Source organism: Ochotona curzoniae, unplaced genomic scaffold, assembly GCF_017591425.1.
Source record: "Ochotona curzoniae isolate NIBS_2020 unplaced genomic scaffold, NIBS_Ocur_1.0 contig_3819, whole genome shotgun sequence".
NCBI classification, from domain to species: domain Eukaryota; kingdom Metazoa; phylum Chordata; class Mammalia; order Lagomorpha; family Ochotonidae; genus Ochotona; species Ochotona curzoniae.
This window is the reverse complement of record NW_024466004.1, coordinates 11,227,101-11,241,645: the sequence shown is the minus strand read 5'-3', so window position 1 is coordinate 11,241,645 and position 14,545 is coordinate 11,227,101. Positions and strand designations below refer to the sequence as shown.

The 14,545-nt window shown below is 43.3% G+C and overlaps 1 protein-coding gene across 1 annotated transcript; it reads right to left on the bottom strand.

Moving 5' to 3' along the window:
* Positions 1 to 991: 991 nt before the first annotated feature.
* TDRD6 (tudor domain containing 6) lies at positions 992 to 14,162 on the bottom strand. Its single transcript, XM_040982987.1, has 5 exons — positions 8,117 to 14,162; positions 5,680 to 5,804; positions 4,760 to 4,849; positions 2,320 to 2,386; positions 992 to 1,564 (listed from the first exon to the last, which is right to left on the bottom strand). Exons 1-5 carry the CDS (start codon positions 14,160 to 14,162, stop codon positions 1,521 to 1,523), a joined length of 6,372 nt encoding a protein of 2,123 aa, XP_040838921.1. The 3' UTR covers positions 992 to 1,520.
* Between the last annotated feature and the right edge of the window lie 383 nt (positions 14,163 to 14,545).

Sequence of the window (14,545 nt, the reverse complement as noted above, 5' to 3'; positions counted from 1 at the left end):
ATCAGCTCAGCTTCTCTCCGGCTATTGCAGCCATTTGTGGAGTGAACCAGATGATGAAGATCTGTCTCTATTCTCTGTAAATCTTTCATTCCAGGAAAAATTAATATTAAAAAAGAAGGAAAGAAGGAACAGAAAAAGAACATGTAGGCCCAATGCAATGGATTGGTTGGCTAATCCTTTACCTCCAGGTGCCAGGAACCCGTATGGACACTGGCTCATGTCCTGGCTGCTCCATTTCCCATCCAGCTCCCTGCTTGTGGCCTGAGAAAGTAGTGGAGGATGACCCAAAGCCCTAGGATCTTGCACCCATGTGGGAGATCCAGAAGAAGCCTGGCTCCTGGCTTCAGATCAGCTCAGCTCCAGCCATTGCAACCATTTGGAGAGTGAACCAGCAGATAGAAGTTTGTTCTGCCTGTCTCTCTTCCCCAATAAATCTGACCTACCTTTCCAATTAAAATAAACTTTTAAAAATTACATATTTAGAAGAGCTGTCATGTTATAGCAATTCACAACATGACAAACACAACGAAGAGAGGAGAGGTGCAAAATATGCTCTAGTCCTTTTAGAAAATATGGGGTTCTTGCTTTGGCAACACTCAGAAGAAACTACAGGAAAGGTGATACATCAACCTCAAGGAAATGGGTACTGCCCCGAAAAGAAAACCCAGAAATGGTACAAATAAAGAAGGGCATGATTTTTGCCAAGATGAGTAATGTGCTCACTGAGCATATTAAGTACTCTAAATGTTGTGCTAGCTTCCTGAAATGTGTGAAGGAAAAAATAGCATTTTTTAAAAAAAGAGGAAAGCCAAAAAGAAAGGTCCCTAGGTTCAACGAAGTGCCACCCAGAGCGGCTCCCTGTGAGAACCCATGGAAAGGAGCCTGCAGTGCTGGGGCTTGTCTCCTAGGACTTACACATAGAAGGGAGCATTCAATATTGAACCAGTGATACGCAAGATTCTTGTTTTTTATTAAATGAACTGAGACCATCAACCCTTGAAGGATACTTTATTCAAATCTGTATCATATTAGAATATTCCCAAGTTAAACAGAGTATTCATCGTGTGTTTTAACTACAACAGACAAGGCAAAGCTTCAAAATCAAAACAAAACTTCTGAAGGAGCTACTGCCAGCAAAGCCACCCTAAGCAGTGTCATAGAATTTGCTGCAATGGACCTATATTCTATCTTAAATTAAACACTCTATCCTAAGCATCAAACTGGCTCTTTTAAAAAAAAATGTAGTAGGTTTGCAAAATATTTAGCACAATAAGTCTTTACAACTCATTATAAATGTTAAACAATTAAGGGCAGAAGAAAGATCCCAGATCCGTGAATAATATGACACCTTTACAAAGAACACTACATGGTCCACCTGAGACTATTTCAGTCTTTGGCACACACAATCACTTTTCCAGAGTGAGAGTCCTGTGATTACACATTTTCAATTTCCCCAATTATTCTGTTGTTTTAGGAAGAAGCTGGGGGTGAAGGAGCAGCTTCTGGCTCATCGTCCATATCTATGAGTCCACAGTTAAACCCACATCACTTCCAGACTCTGCTTCTGAAAGAATAAGAGAAAAATCTCAAGGTCAGAAAGAAAATAAAAGCAAGAAAAATGATACTGGGGCTGCCATGTAATACATCCAGAAAGGAAAGCAAATGAGTATGATTACTAAACGGGATTAATGGCTCCTGTAGAAATAATGGTGTTTTTCTTTTTTATTGTTCTTATTTTCTCTGAGGGATTATGAAATTGGCATGCTTTGTATCCTGCTGGGACAGTATTAACAAGACTGATAGTAAACCAGGTTTTTGTTGTCTTTAAAAAAAGATTTGTTTTTTATTTGAATGGCAGAGTGACAGCAGGAGACACAGAGAGATCTTCCATCTGCTGGTTCACTTCTCAAGGGGCCTCATGGCCAGAGCTGAATCAATCCAGGAGCCAGGAACGCCCACTGGGTCTCCCATGTGGCTGCAGGGGTCCAAGGACATGGGCCGTCCTCCTCCTCTGCTTCCCTAGGCCATAAGCAGGGAGCTGGATGGGAAGTGGAGCAGCCAGGACACGAAGCAGCTGGATCCCTGCCTCCCATGCAGAAGACTTAGGCTGAGTTCTGGGCCCTTGGTTTTGGCCTTGCCCAGCCCTGAATTTTGTGGCTGCTAAGGGAGTAAACCAGTAGATGGAAAATCTCTGTCAATCTGTCTCTGCTATTCACACAAAAATGAAAAGAAAAACACATTTTAAAAAAAAAACAGCTAAATTAAAACAAACAAAAAACTTTAGTAAGTGGGAAAAAAAAAGCAATAAAAACAAGTTACCTATGACGGCAGCATCACTGTGTGACGACATCAAGACAAGGTCCTGCCCCAGCGTGTGGCATGCAGCCTAACAAAAGAAACCTTTGGGTTACTATTGATTGTTTCCCATAACTCAAAATAGTTTATGTCAGAAGCAGGTCCACATAAAAACCAGGAGACAACCTACAAGCAGTATTCTTATTAAATATAGCAATCTGGTTTTATAGTGAAGAACCACCACAAGTACAGTATGTTTTTTTTTTTCCTTCTTCAAATATTCATTAGCAGAACATTTCCACAGGAGCCATCCTCCCAGGCTTTAAAGACCGCTTCTTCAATGTTTTGTTCCCAAGTCCTGGACAGCTCTGGGTGGCGCTGAAGGAGGGAGGGACACCATCGCTCAGGGGGCTGCTCTTCAGACACTCTGCCCACGGGGCGTCTCCGGTACTTTAGTAAAGACTTCCTGGTCAGGGACACCTTGACCCCACATTCCTTTCAACAACTAATGGCAGTATATGCATATATCAGGCAATACGGAAACCAACTAATATGATATATTCCTACAGAGGACTGTAATAGCTCAGATAAAGGAAAAATTATAAAAAGTAGGTCGAAAGAAAGACCCTCAGATGTAAGCATCTTGAGGTATCATAAAAAGTCAAGCGTCGCTTCCTACTTCACAATATTCCCTTTTTTAAGGAAAATTCACTCATTTATAGACAGACATGCTTCAGCAGACATCCTTTGCTCAAATTCTAGGAAGGGCTCATTTTAACCCCATTACTAACCAAATCAAAAATTTCAAAGACTTACTCTTAAGTAGTGGTAGTGGTTTCTTCAAAATTAATGATGGAAACAATCAGAAATGTAAGTTTTAGTAAATATTGATGCAAAACCTTCAAGTGTAGCAAGCATTTTTTTTTTGTGACAGAGAAAAATGCAACTAATGCAAGCAGATAAAGAGAGATGTCCAATTATTTGTAATAGTGGAGGCCTTCAAATGATCGAAATAGCCAATGCGATGATGTTTAATACATTATGGTTCTCTAATGACATTCAATTTTATGTACCCATCAGATAATGTTTATGGACTTCTGGTTGCCGCTAAAATGAAGTAAGCTGACCATAGCCCCTCTTCTACTAATTACAACCCAGAATTCTGGACAGAATGCAAAAAGTTAACTACTGAGGATGCTTGAAAGGAAACAGGAATAGGTGGGTTGAGAATTTTTTATTTATTTTTTATTTTTTATTATTTTCTGTGATACAGGCTTTTTTGTTCATTGTTCTTATTTTCCATGATTCGGTTCTGTAGGCATAGAAATTCCCTCTTCCCCTTGCCTTTCCTTTTTCCTCTTTTTTCCCCTCCCATCACTTCCCCCCATATTATTACAGCAGTATAATCCTTTAGTAGCAGGAACTTAACATCCTGCTATTTCAGTGTATCATGCCATTGTAGGTATAGACAATGGTAGAAGATGGAATATGGAATTGTCAAGGTATGTGTAACAGTCTCATAAGTCTTAAATTAAGAATGCAGAATGTAAAACCGTATGTAGAATTAAATCAACTGTGTCCAAAATATGTAGAGTTAATAGGAAGGTACTTTGAAAGTTTGTGGGAAATGAAATTAGAAGATGGTTAGGGGCAAACATTTGGCCTGGTGGTTAAGATGGCACCTCTCAGTGTGCCTGAGTTCAGTACCTAGACCTGGCTCTGGCTCCTGACTCCAGCTGCCTGCTAATGGAGACCTTGGAAAGCAATGGTGATGATTCAAACAGCATTCCTGGCTCTCGTGAATTCTTGGTTCCCAACTCCAACCCCAACCTGGCATGGGGTTTGGACCAATCTAGATATACGAGGTACCTTCTCCCTCTGGCAATCGCTCCCCTCGCCACACCCCAATTCTAGCTATAGTTAACTCTCTCTGCCTTTTAAGTACATTTTACAAAAATAAGCTTATTGGTTTGGGATACAAAAAAATTCTGAAAAGCATACATAGCTTTTTCATAACACTTTTCATAAACTTATTTTAGACTCCTCATACTTGTGTTCCGTATAATAGAAAAATTATGAAAAAAGTCAAGCTTATCTACCTATCATTGGATAGATAACATCATTTGGATAGATATACTACTTAAATTCTAATTTAAAATTGTATCATATTTATCAAAATCTCTGCAACAAGCAAGCACTTTCAAAGTCATGAATATGAATAACTTTCATACTTTGAACATCAAAGTGAAAATCAAGGAGTAAAATGTTAATAACCAGCATGTGCAAAGGGATAACAACCATAAAGTCCTGATTTAGTTATTGCTGCTTTTCATTATTGCACTTGGAATTTTAATATTTTTTCTGTGTGTCTCAACACAAGGCACTTGGAGATACTTTGTTAAATCATGTTTTCAAATAATAGAAACAATGCTCTTATTAATGAATGGCTCACAGGATTCCCTACCTCTGGTAGACTCTTATCTAACTTAGGTATGCTGTTCCAGACATTCTCAGGGTTGACCATCTCCTCCATACCACTTGAAAGGTTTAAAACCTATAAGGGAAAAAAAGGATTTAATAAAAATTGGTAAGTTCTGAAATCTGTCACCACTTTGTCTACCTTTAAAATGAAGTGCTTCAGAATATTTTTTTTAAAAAATGGTTTTTAATTGAATCATACGTCTCAAATTCAGTATTGCTTTAGTTCAGCCAATGTATATAGGGTAGCCATCCCTGGTTATAAAAACCTAGTGGAGGGAAGACTTTTAAGTAAATGCTCATTGCTGAAGGGGATGACATATTAATGAGCATTTTTATTCTCAACCAGTGGTTTTCCAATTCTAACACATTCCAAAATCCTGCCCCCAGAAGTTCTGAGCTATTGTCAGGCTCCTTCAAGGATCAGGTATCCACAGTTCAAGAAACACTCCCGGTGATTCAGGCACAGATTGATGTTCAGATTACAGAAGAACCAGTCCATTGGAAGTCCCTGCAAGATTTTACACAATCGGATGTAGACAGGTTTGCATTTGACCATCTCAACACTAGCAGTGTGGGCAATCAGATGAAGGAAAACTAAAACACAGTAATGTAGCTGTGAAATCAGGGCCTTAACTAAGGTAATGGTATTGGAAGAAATAAATGGAAGAAGTGTCGGACTAGTGACTAGAGGGTTTGAAGGGTAAGAGTGATAAAGATGCCTGGGATGGCTCTTACTAAGTCTCTTCTATGCGGTTGCTTGAAAAGATTCTCACACCATATCATTTTGTCAAGGGAACAGCCTGGTAACCATTTCCTCAGCTGAATCCCCTGGTAATGTTTGGTAAAAATCTCTTTAGCAGTCTGCAAGTACATTTTGAGATAAAGCATTTCAACGTCACTTACCTTGGTGCCTTCTTCAGCTATTTCCAAAATCTCACATTTGGACCAAGTGTTGCTTGAACTTGACCACACAACACACTTAGATCCAACGGTAAACCCTTTCAGACTGAAAATATTCTGTGTTTGATCTGCCAGATGGGATAGAGTAAGACACAACGCATACCTCTTAATTCCTTAAAGTGAGCTACATTAAGCATTTTCCTAATGTTCATTTACTATTCCTGTACAATCAATATGCAATTAGCAGATTGGTAAAAATACGTTCTAAATCTCTTTAACACTTTCCTTATTTTAAAAAAAAAGCATATCACAGGGATGTGGACTTCTTCTAATTGTAAAATTTTGCCTTCTGTTAAAAACAATCAGTTAATCTTTTGGCACATCCTATGTGTTTCACAAACAGCAATCTTCTAGGGAAAAAAAAGTATGATTTCAATGGCAAATGGGACTTTTTTTTTTCAGACCAGAAGGATGTGGGTTTCTAACATTGAAAATTACAGCTAAAAGCTAGTATTATTACTACAGGTGGTACTGCAAATAGTTATGGTAGTCAGCCCCAAATCAAGGCAGCACTTTGCACGTTTGCAGACATTTTCATCACAAACTTAGGAGTTCACATTAATTAGAATGTGACACTGTAGATTACATATCTGATGCAAGGGTACTATTTAAGTAGATCACAGTGTATCCACATAATGGCATACTATACAATTAAATATTCCAGAAGCATTCATAGGAGATTAAAATGCAGGATTCAACACTGTATGATAGTATTTAATTTTTACCCTGTACAGACAAACACCAAGAGAGTAAAAGACAAGAGGCAAGCATGTCGCGGTGTTAAACGCAGTAGTCATTTTCTGGTACTAAAAGTATAGTGGTTTCAATATTACTCTATCGTTTATTTTGTACACTAGCTAAAATTGAATAAAACAAAAATTGGCATTGAAAAGGTATAGCTGGGCTGATTGGCATTGTGGTGTGGAGAGTTAAGTTGCTGCCTGCAGTGCCAACTTTCGAAGTCCCGGCTGCTATGCTTCTGATCCCACCCCCTGACAATGTGCCTGGAAGAGGCAGCAGGTGACAGCCCATGTGCTTGGGCTCATGCCACCTGTGTGGGAGGCCAAGACAAGATTCCTGGTTTCTGGCTTTTGCTTAACCCAGACATGGCTGTGGTGGCCTTTTTGGCAGTGAAACAACAGACTGAAGATCTCCTCTGTCACTCTGTCTCTTTCTCTCCCGTTAAATACATATGTTATAAAGCTCAACTTATTATAAAATCTGACAGTTATCCACCTAATGTCAAATTTAAGTAGTAAATATTAATTTATTACAAATTTTATATTCTTCAAGCTTAAGACTTATATTTTTGTTAATATGGACACTCTACATCTTATTTTTCTTAAATGTTTCTAAATGAACAGCAAAATGAATGCATAATTCAATTAATTCTGAAAAATCTTCCAAATTATTTCAATTGTAATTTATGCTTATAGTAGTGTGTAGCAAGGGAATACCATGTTTTTTATAACGTACCAAACAATGTACCCACTGGGTTATAACAATGAATTTAAATGTGATGACCTCAACATTGGAACGCATGTGTCAGGACTGGGCCTGCTCAGTTGCTGATTTCTGTGCAGTGGACAGCATGCGCAGATGTACATGGGGGACAAGACAGCCAGCTCATCTTGGCCAGCAGAGCATGACAGAGCGTGGAAAGCAGAACAGATTGGACAACTCTCCTGGCCAAGCAAGTATCTGGCTATATGAATGCACGAAGGTGGACTTTGTCAGACAATAGACCTTGGAAAGATTTTTTCATTCCTGGGGTAGCAAGGCCAGCAAAATCTTAAAGCTATCGAAAAACATTCAACTAACACTTTTGGAACTTTCTTCCCCACATCAGGGTGACTATCAAATGACTGTCCCCCATCCCCAGGTACTGAGGTAGTTTGTCAGCAAGGAGTGGATATCTCTCCTTCCCTACCCTGTAGGTACTGGAGAAAAAGAAGGAAAAAAAAAAAAAGAAAGAAACATTTGTCTTACCTTCCTTCTGCCATACCTTAATCCTCCCACCCTAACCAATGGGGCCACATGGACATACATCCTTCTCAATCATGTAAACATTAAAAATAAAATAAAGTGAAAAAAATGTTGAAAAAAATGACGGCCTTTTGGAGGGTGTCAGTTCCTAAATATTCTATTATTGAACACATAACAAATATTTCAGCATTTCATCCAGCCCATGTGTGTGTTATACCGACTCTGTAATTTATTTCCTCCGTGTTTAAAATGCTCTTCGTCTGATACACTTCCCAGATTTTAATAGATCTTCCGACAATTAGCTTAAGACAATTTATATCAGCATTCTTCTATTCCCTTTAAAGGAAAAAGAAAAGAAAAAAAAAGACTTCTGAAAGAAAATCAATTCACATACCTGAAGTACAGTCTGGTTGAGCACGGTGCTTCCTCCCACTGAGAGATTCTTCTTCAGAGAACAAAGGTGTCAGTGAGGAGATGGCGTCTCTGTTTTCATGGTTTGGAAACTCTTCTTTATGTGGAATTATTTCAATCTGCATTTCGGAGGCACAGTTCTTTCCAGGTAGTTGCAGTGGCGTCCTCTGCTGGTCATCCAAAGATTCCTCACAACTTGAGCTTCCCGTGTCTGCCGTACTCCTGGAGTCTTGGACTTTCTGATTGATGTTTAAGGAGGAAGGATTTAGTTTGTCATCTGGAGAGAGCCGGGCTGTAGGCAGGTCTAGTTCTGCCTGCCCCCCAGCCTCGCAGATGAGAGGAAGTTCCACTGAGACTGATTCCAGGAGAACCTCTGGGTCACCACCTTCAGGGACAGGTGCAATTGGAGGCGCCAATTCAAGCTCCTCTTTTTCTTCCTCTCCAACTAGAGAATGCTGCAGCTCAATGGATTCTAATTCTAAGAATTCTTTTGATTCTTCATCAGGAGAAAGTGGTACCTCAAGTGAGGGCAGTTCCAACATGTCCTTTGTTTCACTAGCATGTGGTAATAATGTGCTAAAATCTGTGAGATGGTATTTGTCCTCAAACTTTGCTTCATCAATCAAATGGAGCTCTGCTTTACCTTCCAGTGCCTTGGTGCCAATTTGCTCTTTGCAGATGCTTTCCAAAACGTCAAAGATGTTCTCGGTTTCAACGTTAAAGAATTTACTTGCTTTGGTTTCAACAATCTTTAAATCACTTTCAGTGCTTTCAGCCAGTTCAACTGTCTGTGGTTCCGCAAGGAATTTTCTGTCTTGTATAGCTTTATTACTCAATTTCTTAAGTCCAACGTCAGGATTGGAGGACCCCTGGGCTCCATTTATCTCTGTGCCGCTTTTTTCACAAGGCAAATCACTGTTAGTCATACCTACCCTAGAATATTTCTTCATTTTCTCAGTAATGCTTTCACCTTTACTCTGCAAGTCAACAATTGCTAAAGGGATATCACAAATATCTCTTTTGACTTCTAATATTGTTATTTCCAGTATATCCTCAGTTACTATTTCATAGAAATAGTCATTTCCTTCTTGGGGACACACACCTTCTGAGACATTAAATCCCGAGAGACAGCAGGGAAAAGCTTGCATGGGAATCAGCAGCAGTTCTGAAGGAATGCTCCACAGGGCTTTTAGGTCCACACATTCATCAATATTTCCAAAGTCAACCAGCCTAACACTCACAAGATCCTCTTTGCAAATCTTAATGACAAGGGCCCTATAATAGTGCCCATCTTCTCGGTATTTCACAATGCAAGGGTCGCCAACATGAGGACATGGTATACAGTTTCTTTGATTTGTGATCTGTTCCTCAGCGGTTTGCACTTCCACCTCCAAATATTGAAGTTTCTCAGTATCAGCAAACTGACACCAGAAATACTCAGGTCCATCAATCACAGTGGCGTAAGCTCTTACCACCTTCATTTTGGGATTATACCAGTTAAGAAATACTGAGATGTCAATGTCTGATTTGTCTGACTCTGAGCAGGCACCTTTAATTATTTGGGCAGACAGTCCTAGCGGAGATTTTTCACTGAAAGCGTATTTGCTAATCAGGTCTTCTGCCATGATCCCATGTTCATCAGTAAGAATAACTTCCCATCTGTCATGAAATTTAACAAATTCACATCTGATTTGAGTCTCATCAGTCCTCTGGGAAAAATGGTGCACCATTTCCTTACAGTTTATAATGTCGGGGGCCCAAATGCCACTTAAAGAACAATGAACACACAATCCTGGCAATGCTGCATAAGCTAGGTCGAGCCTACCTATTTTGTTAATGGGGACCACAGAAACATTGCCATAATCTAAGAACTGTACAGAAAGATGACCATCAGCTTGCCATTCCTTGACCACGGCACGATACCATAAGTTGTCATCTGGAAAAATGGCACATATTATATCCCCATTTAGTAAGGGGGGACCTGTGTAATACTCAGGCCTCGTATTTACATCATTTAATCTCTCTGAGAGACAATTAATTTCAGCTTCATCTTCTGTAAACTGCACATAAAAATCTGAAAGGTCATTGATATGGGAAATGTATACAGTTGTCTTAAAGCCAGGTGTTACAACTTTCTGTGGGAACTCACAAAATTTTAGAGGGAAATCTTTGTTGCATGAACTTCCCATTTTTCTCTCTGAAAGAGTGGCTTCTATTTTTGTGGTTTTCAAAGGTGGCTCCGCAAAATCTTCTTCTTTCTTTTCTCTTGCTAGTGGGAATATTTGATTACTCTTACTCCCCACCTGATGTTGGGCCACTACATTGATCTTTGTGGAACTTTGTAAAAGTTTCAGCTCCTTACACGCTGAGCTGATCCTAGGTCTGTATGGCTCTCCTAAAATCTCTCTGCCATGTGATTTGTTCAGAACTGAGTTGCTTAAAATTTCTGCAGAGCAAAACCTCATCATTTTACTTTTTTCTCCAGGGACTTCAGCAGTACAGAGAAGTGAATCAACTTTTTTTTTCCTTGTTTTATCTTTGTGACCTAGCAGTCCTATTTTTTCTTTAACACTGGCATTAATCTGAATACTATCATCATATAGTTCTATTATCAGTCTTCCATCTGAATTTTTTGCCACAACTAAGGCCTTCAGTGACTTATCTAAAACGGTCTTCTGGAACCATGTGGTAACTTCTTCTGGAACATTCTCAGAAATATCAGATAATGAACATTTAAGAGCTTGCATGGGCAAAAGTAAGACATCATACGCATCACTAGGTATTGGAAGCAGATCATCACTTTCTACTACATAAATGTTCCCAAAGTCAACAAAGAAGACTTTATTTGGTTCTTTTTCAATTGCTATCCCTCTATACCAATTGCCATCAGTATACCTCGCCAGGCACAGTGAATCAGGGATCGAGGGAGGTGCTTTTAAACTCAGCAAAATTTTACTTAACTGTGTAATACTATGCGACAACTTATCTAAAACATGTTCATTTCTGGCCAGGTGGCAATAAAATGTCCAAGGGTCATCCACATGTGTAATATACACCAATTCTTCACTTCCAATTTTCATATCATGTGTAGAATAGTAGTAGGAATGCAGCTGCATAGGCAACTCCAGAGGCTTTGGGAATTTTTCTTGCCGTGCAAGTCTCTTTTCTACCAAAAACTGGCACGCGCTCTGAAAGGGTGTCACCAAATCCACGACACAGAATGGTTCTTCATCACGTATTGAGGCCAAAGCAAATATGGTGCATTTTAATTCCAAATTGTCTTGCCATGAACTGTTTACAAATTCACTAAAAGCCTGTATTGCCTTTTCATCCCAAACAAAGGGGTTTTCACCAGTTGGTTGGATTAAGTTGTAAAGACTGCACCGAAAAGCCTGAGGTTTAATCTTGAGGAAATCTTCACTGATTGAATAGACATCATTCAAGGATACTATCTCTTTGTCTCCATAGTCTACGAACCTTACTTGGAATTTCTCTGAAGACTGTGTCCCGCGGATCAAAGCTCTGGACCATTTTCCATCTACTGTTCGCTTTGCCAAACATGTAGGTGCAGGTCCCTGGTAGGGAGCTGCTGTGTTTTGGCAATAGTCTTGAATGTCACACATCAGAGTTTTAAATGCTTGCATGTTCCTGGTGAGCTGACAACAAAAGTAGCCAGGGTTTTCAATGTAAGACACTTTGACTTCGACTGTACTTCCAAGTTGGAGCTCTCCTTTCCCTAATGAGCCTATCTTAATCCCTAAGAAATTCTCTGTTAGAGAAGAGTAAGTGGCTATCCTCTTCTCTTTTTCCTGTGTGGCTAGTCTGGTGGTAACACTTGTGTTAGCTGAAGCCTCTGGCGCGCACACCGCTTTATTTTCTCTCTTGCTTTTCTGCTCTCCTTCTACCCTCTTGGCAGAAAAAGCTTTGGTGTTATCCGCGGGAAAATGGTTTAAAGAATGTCCCGGGGAGTGGGCAGCTCCGGGGATCGTCTTTGTTTCAAATTCCTGGTACTTGGCATAGCCAGCTTGAGCAATCACCTTGCTGATGTTTTCCTCACCTATTCTGGATTCGTCGAGAATCTCAATCACATACTGATGATCCTTCTTGTCCAGGACATGGATGACTAGCTCTTTGTGGAGGACAGTCTTCTTAAAAAACGAAATGGCATCCTGGCTCCAGATTTTTCCCAGGGGCAAAATATCTGCCAAGGTGCACCTCAGGGCCAGGATGGGAAGGCGCCGGAACTGAGGCAGCAACATCCTCACGTCATACCAGTCCACGTTCTCCGAATTGCCTCGGTCCACCAAGAACACATCTACACTCTTCTCGTCCAGTCGGGTGACCACGGCGCGAAAGTAACCATTCTCCTTCCATTTGACACAGCAAAGGTCGTCGGGTTCGGGTTTCAACACGACGCCGTCTAGCTTGCTGGCGGAGGAGTAGAAGCTGCACATGCGCTTCATCAGCTTGCAGAAAGTGCGGCTGTGTTTCCTCAGGCGGATCCAAAACTCTGAGGGACTTCTAATGAATTCTACCTGGGCATCGTAGAAGGTGTTCATCTTCAGCCTGATGGAGGGTAAGCCCGGCAACGAAATCTCTTCGTCCACATCTTCAGCCGGAGATTGCAACTGCATGGCTGCTTCGGGCTCCTCCTCCTCCTCCGCGTCCTCCTCTCGGCCCTGGCTCTGCAGGAATCGGTCTACCAAGCAACACGACTGAACTCCAAACACACTGTTGAGATTTATCCCATCCTCTCCATACAGGGTCACGTAATACACGTGCTCAAAGGAGCAGTAGAACTCAATCTTGGCATTCAAGGCCTGGCCCAGGATCAGTGCTTTCAGGTCACCGACCTGTGAGCGAGACCATCCTCTGCCACTGTCCCAGAGGCCGTACAAGGCACAGGGGTAGGTCACCACCGGCATTCGGAAGTATTCTGGCAGCAGATACCGAAGGCTGCTGCAACTCACTAACTCCTTCCTTCCGTAGTCCACGTGGAGCACCTGGGCACAGCGCTGGGGCCGGAAAATCTCCAGCAGGAGTGCCCTGTACCAGTGACCATTCAACCCGCAGGATGCACATGGTGACCCCGGCTTGTCTGGGCTCTCCTCCCTCTCCTCCCAGGTGGCACTGGGGAAACTCTCATCCCCGGTCCCCGCGGACACTTGGTATACCTGGGCCATGCTCTCCGAGAGCCGGTGGATCTCCTGCGAGAGACTCCGGAGCTGGCAATGAATGCGGTGGGGATGGCACACTTGGGTAACTACAACCGGTTCTGTCACGCCCAGTTGCAACCGCGGATAGAAATAATCCAGGCCCTGCTGCTCCTGCTTGGGAAGGGCTCGGGGGAGAACAGGGGCCCATGGGCCTAGGCCAGCAGTGGCCGCCGCAAGGTAGCGCTTGAGCAGCGAGCGAAAGAGGCTATCAGGTACCTGCCGGGCCAGGCCCAGCTTCTGCATCTGCTGAAACACGCTGGGCACCTCCAGCAGGACCAGGCGATGGAGCAGCAGCACATCCAGGACCCGCCCGTGGACCTCTTGGCCCTGCAGGTTGCTGAGGAAGTCCACAGCGCTGGGTGACCAGTGCTGTGGCTCGCCTCCACCCGCACTGCCGCTGCCCATGGGAACCAGGCCCGCCAGGACGCAACCCATCACCTCGGAGGGCAGGTGGAAGAACTCGCTGCGTCCCGGCGCAAGCGAGCCCGCGCCCACCGTGATGGTGCGACCCTCATCCAGCAGGAAGACGCAGCTTTCCTGTAGCTGGCGACTGACCACGCGGCAGCGGTGCCACAGAAGCCCCACCTGCACCAGGCACAGCTCGCCGGGAGAGGCCGGGGTGCCGCTCAGCGCCCACGGGCCGCGTGTGGCCACAGCCTCCTGGATCTCCCGGCTCAGCTGCACGTATTCCTCCCGCCGCGGTCCTGCCAGTCCCCAGAGCTGCACGGGGATCACCTCGGGATGCACATCCACGTAGGACACCCGCAGGACCAGCGAGGCCCCTGGCGTAGGGAGCCCGGGCGTCGAGCACATTTCCGCGGCGGGGCCAGCTCTCGCCGAGCGTCAGGCCGACGGAAGCCCCCGCGCCACCACCACAGCCGGCTCCGAGGGCTGAGGGAATGGGCAGGACGCCCGGCAAGGCGGCCCTTGGAGGCGCGCCCCAGCGGACCCTCGGGGGGTTCGCGGCGACTGGTAAGACCCGGCGGCAGGACCAACTGCCCAAAGTCGCGCCGCCGCGCAGGCCCTGGCAGCGCGCGATGTCCCTTACTTCCGGCACCAACTGGTCGCGACAGGCGGGGAGGAGGCCTGCGGGCTGACTTCCAGGCCAAGGCCCTGGGCTGGGGAACCTGAGACCTCCAGGACCCGCTGGGAAGGGCCTGGCCAGTGGCTATGGCGAGGCCCTGCCAGGAAGTTTC